The sequence below is a fragment of the Epinephelus lanceolatus genome, chromosome 13, assembly GCF_041903045.1.
Source record: "Epinephelus lanceolatus isolate andai-2023 chromosome 13, ASM4190304v1, whole genome shotgun sequence".
Classification (NCBI taxonomy): Eukaryota; Metazoa; Chordata; class Actinopteri; order Perciformes; family Serranidae; genus Epinephelus; species Epinephelus lanceolatus.
In genome coordinates this window covers 22,069,612-22,081,943 of record NC_135746.1, presented here as the reverse complement: position 1 = coordinate 22,081,943, position 12,332 = coordinate 22,069,612, and the positions used below count along the sequence as shown (strand labels likewise).

General features: G+C 40.7%; 1 protein-coding gene across 1 annotated transcript in view; it reads left to right on the top strand.

The window, feature by feature from the left end:
* Positions 1 to 2,346: 2,346 nt before the first annotated feature.
* The window catches only part of enpp1 (ectonucleotide pyrophosphatase/phosphodiesterase 1), a 38,708-nt gene continuing 28,722 nt past the window's right edge, over positions 2,347 to 12,332 (top strand). The window contains exons 1-2 of the mRNA XM_033649116.2: positions 2,347 to 2,666; positions 8,053 to 8,119. Of these exons, the coding sequence (XP_033505007.2) occupies positions 2,532 to 2,666; positions 8,053 to 8,119 (202 nt within the window). The 5' untranslated portion in view covers positions 2,347 to 2,531. The remainder of the gene's footprint in view (positions 2,667 to 8,052; positions 8,120 to 12,332) is intronic.

The window sequence follows — 12,332 nt, the reverse complement described above, 5'->3', positions numbered from 1 at the left end:
AATAACCTTTTTTTTAAGTAGCTGAAGGTTCAGCAGACTATGGTGCTTGTACATGAAGCTCAACAGCAAAGAACTGCAGAACTGAGTGTGCATTTAAAATATCGCTTTCATGATAGCTGACAGGAAAGAAGCAAACCTCATAAATATTCATGACAGCTGTTGTTGTGTGTCATTCACTGAATAATGTCGCTTTGAGTGCTCTGCTCGTGATGTTGTTCATGACAACTTGACATTTACCTAGGGAGTGAATAATCACTTGTAAACATGACACAGGAAGTTTAAACTGGGTGTGTAAAAATAAACCGTCATATGTGGTTGATATATTTGGAGACAGAGTTATGAAGTATTGTAGAGATTAGATTACTAGTAGAGTAAAACTAGTTGTTAAACCGGAAGCATCAAAGGCCCACCAGTCTTTCTTTCGGAAACTCAAGGGATATACAAACATTCACGCCAGAAAAACACTGGACTATTACATTGGACAGACATTAAATTTTGGTTTAAATAAAAAACAGGTTGACAACATTGTAAATATCCACACCATGTTAGAATTAAACATTGTATGGATATTAACATTATGAGGTTTTGCAGACACTTAATGCTATCAATGACCAGAATCATAACAAGTGGCAATAGCAGTAACCAATAACACCCTTTACCTCTCTACTAGGAAGATAGCCCCTCCTTCCCTCCCTCTCCCTCTCTCTACCACAAACACACACACATACACACACCTCACCACATTACATTTTTGTTTGAGGTCAAGTGTTTAGGAAAATACATAGGACGTATTTTTATACAGTCTATGGCAGCAAAAGTCATGTTTACAACAGCAAAGTCAATATATAAACTGGGCTGGATGTGGCCCGTGGGCCGCCGTTGAATAGGCCTGGCCTAAATCATTTTTGCCTTAGGCTAAATTTCATAAAGCCTAAAACAAATGTGAACCTGCAAGATATGATGCTGCAATGTGAATTACAGCTGAAACTATTTTTCAGTTGCTGGTGAAGATTCTCATTCATCCAGGTCATGGTAATTCCAAGTGCCATATGTAGGACTGGACTTGCTTGAGTTTCTTTAAGACATTTCATGTCTCATTCAAGAGGCCTCTTCAGTTCTCTAGTTTTCAGTTAGTATAAAAAAAATAATGGGTAACTATTTTGATATTTTAACTAGTTAAGTCATTTTTGTTCTAACAAAAAAAAACTAAATCTTCATTTGTTCTCAGTGTGATATTTGATGCTCTATTTATGCAACTGAAAGCTAAATATCTTTGGGATTTGGACAGTTGTTTAGACAAAACGCTCTAGTGACAAAACAAACTGGACACCCCATTGTTTCAACTGCGAGCTAAGCTAGCGGAAGTCGGTGTTCCCAATATCCGGGTTGCACCCTGTTTGTTACAGACATTTTTCGCCGTTTTCTGATGGTTGAAAGACCAAATAACTAAGGGAGTAGAACCACATATAGGAAAATGTCCTTATTAGCTTTCTAGCGGAAAGTTAAATTAGACATCTGATACCACTCTTATGAATACAGTGAATGTATGCAGTAGCCAGTTAGCTTAGCTTAGCTTTGAACAGCTAGCCAGAACAGTCGAGCAGTCACGTCCTTGACTTGTTGCCTAGCAACAAACCAGAGCTACCAATCAGTGTGGCACTTAACCCCAATAATATTGTTATGTTTTATTGCGGGTTAAACAAACGAGATATATCCTGTAAGTTATTGAGCTTTATAGAAGCCGGTAGATGGTTTTTGTAACCGTTGGAGTGAGACAGGCTAATGTTAACTGCATAACTAAAGCTACTGGATATAACTTTATCAAGTATTTTTATAGGACTCAACTGTCCCAGACGCCATTTTGGGCTGTTAGGGGAAGTTTGCCTCGGGGCTCTTCTGTGAGACGGGGGAAGAATCGTGGTTTTGAGTTAAAATGAATAAAAAGCCCATCAGGCAAACTTCTCCCATGTGCCCAAATTATACTGTCATCTTTGGATGTTATTAGGGATAGCGCACCACTCCAGTCTGACCACAAGATGGCGGCAGCGTTAAGTCACTTCACAGTAAGTATTTTTTGAAGTTCTTCAGCAGCTGTTTGACAGTTAGTTTGTTTGTTTTTACAGCTCAAACATTAAATGTGAATAACACTTTTGAGGCACGTATTTACATAAATATTATGTATGTGTTTGTATATTTTTTCATTATAGCTCCAACTCTTTCCTAAAGTGGACAAAGCATCTGATTTTACTAGTGAACAGACTTCACTGGAAAATGACACTTGAGCCAAAATAGCAGAGTGTTGAGGTCGGCTCAGCTTTCTTTAATCAGCCCCGCAGCCTCCAACTCTCTCCCAGATCAATCACATGCTGCTGCTCTGCAAACTTGGAGACGTCAAGGAACAAGGCGGTGCTACACTTGAGCAGAGGGGTCATATCCTACACACAGCATATACTCCTCAGCCAGGGTAGAGGTCTGTGTGCCACTCACTCCCTCCTGGAAAACACTGGCAGAAGTTTGCAGCACTCAGCAGCATGGAAGTAACCAAAGGAGAGGACCGCTCGGCTGAACAGGCTGCGTCTTTGTTTGGGACATCAGAGCTGGAGAGTCAAAGGGGAAACACTGAACGAGGAAAGAAGAGGAATAACCTCTGGAAAATCATCATTGGGGTACGTTTAATACAGCTTATACTCACCTCCCTTCATATATGACTTCTTCTCTGCACTACAATGTTTGAAGGCCACATGTTGTTATTAATTCAACAGTCCTACAGGAAACATCACAAAAATTGTTTTTCATGACTTAAACTTATTTGGTCTTGCTGCACATTTTAACCATATTATCAAAAGCAACTTTAGTGCCTCTGTGTGGTGCTCAAAAGACTTTTTATAGTCACCCAAATATATCTTTAAAGGGCTTTTCAGTGTTGCTATAGGACCATAAAATGTGTCTGTAAACTTGGAATATGCCCATAAACCCCCTTAGATTCTGAGTTTATAGTGACTGTTAGAGGGGGGAAATCACCAAAGCATCTGCTTTGATAATTAATTAATGTTTTAGACCTTTTCTAGCCAAAATACTGAGAAAGTGCCAACCATGCTCTTGTTGCAGCTTCTAAAATTTGAGGATTTGCTGATCTTCTTTGTCAAATTTGATTGTAAACTGCACTTATTTGGGTTTTAGACTTTTGGTACAACAAAATAAGACATTTGGAGATATCAGTTAAGCTTAAATGGCAAGATTTTCTACAATTTTTGACATTTCATAGACTAAATGATCAGTCAATGAATCATTAATGTAATCTGCAGATTAACTGATAATGAAAATAATCATTAGATGCAGCCCAAGTGACAGTATATGACTTTATTGCAAAGTCATACATCACAAGAATTTAGAAACACACACCCATAGACCTACATTTATGCACTGTTTACCCCCGCTATAATTAATCCCCAGCTGTCAAACAGCCGAGACTGTCAGCACTGCCAGTGTGAATGTGCGAACCAAATGTTTTCACTCCAGTGCAAAAAGACAGAGTCCAGAAGTGTCTCTGCAGGTGAAGATGAGCTACAGTTGTTCGTGCAAAGCAGGACAGGACCTTTCGGATCACAGTGTGTATTTTAATACAAAAGAGTCAAGTTTCAGCTGGAAGTTTGGTGCAGTGAGAAAAAGGGAGCATGCAATACTTAACTATTTCCAGTGTGTATTCTGGTGTTTGAGGGGGTTGCAGTAGGGGGACTCAGACAAACAGAGAAGAATGTCACCATACGTTTAGTTTTGGAGCTGCAATTTACAGATATTTTCATTACCAACTAACCTGTTGATTATATTCTTGATTCATTATTTAATTAACTGCATAATTATTTGCTTGATAAAGGGTCAAAAGATGTCAAAACAATGAAAAACAACACAACACAATGTGATATCCTTACAGTACAATGCTTGTTATGTGCGACCAACAATCCAAAATCCTTAAAATATTAAATTCACTCAAAGGTAAGGACAAGAAAAGCAACAAATTCTCACATTTGAGACCCAGTACTATCAAATGAAATGTTTGGCTTTTTTCCTGTTAAAATAAACAATTAATAGATTATGATAAAAGTTACTGATAAATGAGTTTTAGCAGGTCATTTTTGTTTTGACATCTTTGCATACTGCTGTGTTCAGAATCAGAATCAGTTCCTGTTGTACAAACATCATATGGCACTGTAAGGTTATTATCTGGATAAATGTGTCCACCATACAGCATGTGTGATGACAACTGAGCTTTGAATTAATAATGTGGAGGTGAGGGGTACATTTACATAGCAGACACTGCTGCTGTGGATTTAAATCAGCTGAGAGCCGCTTTCAGACCAAACAACAACCCCGGCTGTCTTTCACTGACTGCCTCTATCTACCTTATAATCTGAATGACAATTTGCCTGCACAGTAGAATGGCTGTTTTGTTTGTATTCTCTAGAATTTTATTGTTGTCACCGAGGAAAAGTCACATAAACAACAACAGCCATTTTTGTCCATGAGGCATTTAGACAAACCACACAAACTCTACAGAGGAACTAAATCTGGGATACATTTGAGGCTTTACAAAAAATGTGATTATATGTATTAGATGCTGCTTTTATTTAGCTGTGGTCGGGGCTATATCAGAAAAAGATGAGCTTTTTACAGTAAAAGAATGAATACATTGATATATTAGGCCAAATGGCACATTTTAACTGAGATACTGTACTGTATGTAGCTGTATATCCACTCATCTGCCTCATCACTGAAATAAACTGTCAGAAATCACATTACAGTAAACACTTTTCAAACTGTTGACAAGCAAACTCCAGTGTAAACCACAGGTAGTTTGCAGCTGCTGTTTGCTTTATACTAATTAAATACACATGTGGCAAAGTCTAGACAATAATATTCACAGTCTGTCCTGTCACACACCAGTCACCATGCAGCTGGTAGTAATTGTGATATTCTTACTTGTTACACTGAAGTGTTATGTAAGGTCTTGCAAAAGGTTGACTGCAACATCTCTGGACGAAAGCCACGAAGCAGGGCTGCTTTGTTCTCTAACATGAGGGTTACTTTTTGTGTCTTTTTGTGGACTTTATTTTGCTGTTGCAGTCTGATTTTGACTCCTCTCTGTCTAATCAGATCTTTGACCAGTAGACAATGGAGACAAAACTGAAGGTTGTCGTGTGTTTCAGTTTCAGTCAAGTAGGTTTCCACCAGACAGACTGTTTACTTTCACAACCCACAAAGACCACGTCTTTCCCAAGGAGGCCATGCAATCCAGGTCTCTCACTTTCTTTCACCTATAGCTGGAGAAAATAAGTGCACATACCCAGACACCACGCACACACAGCAGCATATTTTCATACCCGTCTAGGAATTCTCGCATATGTGAATCACACTAAATGGATTACTCGTGGGTGATGATTCCCTACAATCTTACACAAGCTTTTGAGACTAACTGCGCTCCGCTACAGCTTTTATAGTGATTAAATTAAAGGGCATGAATGAGCACAGCATTAAAGTATATAATGTAGTGTTGAGTCAGATGGTTGTCTTTGTCTTAAAACAAAAAGTATTGGCCACAACTGAATTTGCTCCCTGTGTATATCAGCATGGTTTATACATCCTCCTACAAGTGAGCTCCAGTTGGATTTATGTGTATTGTTTAGTTTGGAAAACAGATATATATTTGTCTGCATTGGGAAAAAAAGGATTTATATTCCACATTTTAAGTGAAAACAGATATCCGAGTAGTTAAGATAACGAAAGCAAATATAAACAGTCTTTACCACCAGCCTATAAATAACTTTAATGGTTCCTGTGACTTGTTTAGATACTGTGAGATAAGATCATATATTTATGGCTCCCTTAGGAAGTGGGATTCTTGAAGCAGAAAAACATTACGACAAAAGGACGTAATGGAATATTTTTTGCTGAGTAAGTAAATATTTTTTTTTAGAGAGAGAGGAGGAAGAGGATGTCATGTGATGAGGAAGCATTTACAGCCCCACTTCCAGCAGTAGCTCATTGCCCTTTAGTCAGGGCCCTGCACGTGGTCCCAATGGGGTCACAAGCTGGTCAAATCATGGACTGCCATGGACATGTTGTAATTCTATCAAACCGACGTGTTCATTTTGAGGTGGCATAAGCTTAACAATTTGAAAACCACCAACTTACGGGACTAGGGAGATGTTTCAGACTGGCAGGATACTGTTTTATAAACTACTTAAACGACCACAATAACCGCTGCAGGCCCTGTGTGGGTGTTGCAGGAGCTTCAAAACAGGTGGCAATGATAAGATTGCTTAAGGCCTACCTCTTTAAATAAAGTGATTCAGACGTCTTTGAAACAGCCCTCTAATTACAACCCCTTGCCCCCGAAGTGAGCAGCCATCTCTGGGCAGATATGAGCCGAGCAGCTGATATAGGAAGAAGCAGAGAGGCCCACAACCTCCTTTGACTTTTCAATTACAGAGAGCCAAGACCAACATCCAGACAGTTGGAGACGGTATACTGGAGAAAGTGGAAAGGAAATAAATAACAGGCCCACCCTCACTCAGCTCTGCAAGACTCTTATCCCATCTTAAATAAAGATTGGAGACTGACCAAAAACTGACCAAATAGAAGAATAATCCAAATAGTAAGACTTTATGTGTACAGCCATATTAGCAACTTTGTGAGGCACAGTGGTGCTGCTTTGAGCTAAATGCTAAAGTCAGCATGCTAAGATTCTCAATGGCAATGCTAATGTGCTAAAGTCTAGAGGATAATACACAACATTCACCATCTTAGGGTACGTTCGTCATTCTAGTCCGATACTCTATTCTAATATTAGAGTCCTGTTGTTGAAAGAAACGGTGCATTCTACTTCTACACTGATTAAAAACAGTTAAGTTAGTCACACATACACTCCACTTGGTGCCCTGGTGCTCCTCCTCCCTAGTCAGAGCACCCAGAGTGCGCTCTGCCACCTTAAGTGTGCGATGTTCTGGGTAACTGATCAGTAGCGCTCCAAATCATACATTACGAACAGTCCAGTTTGTGCTGGAGTGGGTTCCGGCACATGGAGTGAGTATTTCTAAGGGCACCCTTAGCTTAGCATGTTAGCATTTGCTAATCACTGATACGCATAAAGTGCAGCTGATGATTATGGGCAGTACATTAAGTTTTCAGGTTATAAACCTGATCATAAACCAAAGTATTGGACAAACTAAAATCTATAATAAGTCAGGGGATCACAAAAGCTCTTACAGTTCCTCCTGAGGGAAACATGCATGTCAGAATCATCCATCCAGTAGTTGTTGAGACATTTCACAAAAAAACACAATTGTAGCCCCATTGTGGCGCTAGAGGAAACGTCATGAGATCACCAAGGTCAGTAAAATTCATCCTCTGAAGAACATGAATGTTTCTTCTAAATTTCACGGCAGTCCATTAAATAGATGTTGAGGTATCTTACTCTGGACCAAAGTGGTGGACTGAACAACCCACATTGCTGTCTCTAGAGCCAACACAGGATAACAAATCTGTCTGTTGTGTAGTCACAGCACACTTTCTGTTGTTGTTTATGATTCCTCCAAATGTCTTGATTTATTGCTTCTCTAAGGGAGCCAGAAGTCGGTCACGCTATGTTTATATTATGGTCGCAAGGCATGTAGCTGACACTAGAGTGTGTCTGGAGTGCCAGGAGAACGAGCTTTTTGCCAAATTCATTTTCACCACAGTATCTTTCAGAATACCATGATGATTATTTGTTCAGTTTCCACTTGCAGCAAGTGACAGTGGTTAATAACAGCTATCAGATAAAATGTTTTTCCATCATCATTTATAACAATGGGACATTATTTGAAGAACACTGTTGATCATTATTAAACACAGTGTTAGACTTTGTGGAGTTTTGTTTCTTTTACCTTGTACTCACCAGAGCCAGGAGTTCAATCTGAACATCTTCTTTTATGTTTGTTGACAGCTGCATTTGATTTATAATACCTTCAGTGACCTTAACCTAAACATATCCTAAAATTTGTTCTCTGGCTTCAGGTTCTGCTGTTGTGCTTACTGGTGATCATCCTCGCAGTGGTTCTTTCTCTGAAGAAGAGCAATAATGGTAGGCACTGTTGGCCATTTTATTGTCTTGATTTAACAGCTTGTATGTTTCTTATGGTGTTTCCACACCTTGTAAGTATCCATCAGCACAGTCACTAGCTGTAGGGTTTTTCAGAGGGTAACAAAAGTTAGTTACAATATAGTTAGGCTGCAGTTTTAAGGTAATCTTGACCACTAGTATCACAATAGAGCATGTTGTGCATCTCATGCACACTCACAAGGACACTCATGTTACTGCGATGCTATGTTTCACACTATTCCACTTACTAACAGGTCAGAAAATACAAAAATATGGGCTTTAATTTGGAAAATCTGTCCCCTTTTTGCACAGATTTAAGATTTCATTCCCAAATCTCAAACTGCTCATCTGCTCTTGCTTTCATTCATTCATTCATTCATTCATCTTCTAACCGCTTCATCCTCTTGAGGGTCGCGGGGGGGCTGACATCGGGCGAGAGGCAGGGTACAGCCTGGACAGGTCGCCAGACTATTGCAGGGCTGACACATAGAGACAGACAACCATTCACACTCACATTCACACCAACGGACAATTTAGAGTTATCAATTAACCTGCATGTCTTTGGACTGTGGGAGGAAGCCGGAGTGCCCGGAGAGAACCCACGCTGACACGGGGAGAACATGCAAACTCCGCACAGAAGGGCTCCCACGCCCGGGATCGAACTGGCAACCCTCTTGCTGTGAGGCGAGAGTGCTAACCACCACATCACCGTGCCGCCCGCTCTTGCTTTCACTCACATGTAAATATTACTGATACTATATTATCTTTTCTGACTGAGCTCCCTCTGAGCCGTGGTTTTCACTCTACAGCACAGAGTGAATGAAGAAACCTTGGTTGCAACAAGAGAGACAGACAGAAATAACCATCTCAAGTTTCACTCTGGAGCACTTATTTTGTAAAGGCTGGTGAAAATACATGCTACAAGTTGTTAGTGGGCAGAGGAACAACTGCATTCTCCCACTGCAAGGCTGCAAACCTGCTGTTTGTGCTGCCAGAAAGTGTATTGAATGTAGATCTTGCTAATTGTAGGTTCGTCAGAAACTCTAAACCGGAAGTATTTACAGCAACACTGAAGGAGGGTCAAGTTACCAACTAGCCAGCCGGTGAAGAGAGACACAGAGGTGAATGTTACCTTCTGAGACTGGGTTTGATTTATCCACAGGATATGTTTCTGTCAAGGTGGTGTGATTCAAGTTTTTTTTTTTTTTTTGCCCACTCCTGCAAAACACGTCATAAACACACATTTAAGTGAAAGAGGAATGTTCACCCGAAGTTTGCATGTTTTCTGCAGCTATAGCTTCCCTCTGGTTAGACGTGGGCAGTAGCTTCAGTGTGCTCTTTGTTGCAAACCACCGTGCCAAAACACTCCTCTTCCATTTCGGGGGCAGTGGTGGTGACTGTGGGCAACTGTCCCCGGCCCAGGGCGGGGCGCTCTCTCTGCTGTGGCATTCCCTTTAACTTATATTTCCCACCCAGCTAACATGAAAGCCATATGGAAAGAATAAATCTTGACTTTGCACTCACCCGGACTCTTATTTTGGTGTTTTTTTTTGCATCTGTGCAGCTTTGTTGGAGCTTTTTTTTGTAATGCTGCTTTCTTGGTGAGGCCTTTGGAAGCAGATAAAAAGAAATAAAAATAACCTCAGGACTTTACTTCTTCCTCGAGGCTGACAGTATGTAGTATGAACTGCTGAGAGCGGGCTTTCCCGTGGATTACAGACCACAGCAACTTGTCTCCTGAGACAGAGCATCCCCGTGTTCGGTCCAAACCACACTGCTGGCCTCGAGAGGCAGTGAAGAGGGGCTCTCACTGACATGCTAAGACTCCCTCTGTCATGTGTCCAGTCACCATCAGGCTTGACTAATGCTATTGGGAAGGCAGTTGCTTTAAAGGGGAAAGAAATGGCCAAAAGCTTCCTGTGCAGAGTCAAACCATCTGTGGGAATGTCCTCAAGCAAGACTTAGTTTGTTTCTAAATGCTTGCAGAGCTGCTCTGGAGAAAACAATAGAGTATATGTTGTGTTTTTATTAAGTTTGTGTTACAGTGCTTGACAAATACATTCAAATCACGCCTTATTGCAACACCAGAATGAGACTCACTCGTCTCCTCCTGGTCATGTACTTATGTGAGCCCCTTCCCCTATTTTTCCTCCCCAGAAACTTAACTTTATCTTTCGTTTACATTCCATATTTTGTGCTTTTAATGGAGTGTTGCACAGAGCTTCACCCGCGCCTCCTGCACCCATCTCATTAGATCTGAACGAGAAAGAGGGAGGGGGATGAGAGTTGAATGAATAATTTAGACCTCAACTACATTCTTTGGAAATGTAAACAAAGTTTTGCCATCTGAAATGTAAACACAGACCTCTTATTGTGATATTGCTGTGCTAGCTACTCAGGAGCTAACAGTCAGTGTGGTGTTATGATTGGTGGGCTTAGCTAGGCACCCCACATTTGATTGGATATATCCATGTAGTGTTCAAAATGAGCCATAAAAATCAGAGAGATAAAGAGAGATTTTGTTAACTTAACTCAGGGACTCTTGCAGCCTGGGAGATGTATTTTTCATCTCAATGTGTCTTTAAAGCTGCACAGATCAATGTGTTTATACTAAGAATGGGTCACATGACTGCGTTTAATGTAAAGGTGGTCACTTGTAGTAATGATCCAAAAGAGATTTGACACTTACTCTGCAGGCAGACAAAGTTAGCTGCAAGCTTGTGAACATAGCGAAGCATTTAGCAGCTAAAGAGAGACAGATATTTCCCTTCAGAAGTTGGCTGAGAGCGAACAGATGAGTAAATATTTGATTTATATTTGTCAGATGGTCAGAAACACGACTCCAGATTAATGCACTCTGTGTCAGCTGGATGTGCAAATAAGCATCTGTTTGCTAGTGTTCAGCATGACATATATCAATTTTGTGTGTACTGTCCCCAAGTGTCCAAAAATAATAATTAATGCAGGTCTACATGTTGTGAATGTAGTTGTCGATATGTCACCTGCAAAATGGGTCTAAGACAGTGATTTCTCTTGTTTCACATGCATGTATTTCCTCAGATGATACGATGTGGTCAGTAGTGAAATGGTCAAACCTCTGTAGCTGTTTTCTCTCCCTGTTTTGTTTCCATGTGAACAAAGTCCAGATGGTTTCTGTGGTATGACAACACGTCATGTCCTGCACAAAATCTGATTTAAAAATGTGATGGTTGAGTATTTTGTCTTTGTTAATAGAGTCTGTGTGTGCTGTTATCCATTCATGTCATTACGCAACATATTCATGTGGTTCACAGAGTTGTGCGCTCTTCTTGCCTAAAAGAAAAAAAAAGAACAGTGGAAAACTTCACTGGCCAGGAAGCAGACGAAATCTTCAGTCCCTCTCTGTATTTAGTCATCTGATGAATATGTGGATGACAGTGTGGCATTGCTGGACTTTAACTTCCTCGTGTGCTTCTGAAATGACTCAATAATGCCATTTAAAGGAGCTATATGTTAGAAATCTAAAGCAAATAGTCATAAAATCCTCCTAATATGTCACAGAGACTAAGGAATAATGTTCATATAACATACTGATCTCACCGACAACAATAGTATGGCCAGAATATTCGCATTTAAAAAAATATTTTACGGTCCGCAAATCATGTTTATGTTTTGAATTTGTGTTTTGGCCTGTTGCGCCACCCACCACCGTCTACCAGTTACACAGTCAGTAGAGTCTCAGCATCAGTTAAAGTTACGACTGAGCTACAGCAGCACAGCAAGCAGCATTAGCAGTGTCCCGGTACATAGCATTAGCAGCCGGCTCCTCCTCAGCTGTATCCCGGCAGCAGCGTTAGCAGCAGAGAAGCCGGACTTGCTCGAACGGTCCGCTGGAAAACCGAAGATCATGGACGCGGCGACGTGGCCCTGCCACGGCAGCCGCCCGTGGGCAAACAAATCAGTCTCCAGCGTGCTGCTGTCCAGCAACCTCGAATCTGTAGGGGAGGGGGGGCGGACACGACTCGCGGCAGTATTTTGAATTTGAGTGCAGTAACCGTTTTGGCCACATTCTTACATACAGCGCCTTTAATTTGATGTTAAAGGCCCTGAAAACTTATTTTCACAATCAGCTTCTTACTATGACTGATGGGATCCAAGATCTTCCCAAGATCTTCCGTCCAAGTTTAACAATGTTGGCTATTTTACATGAGAGATT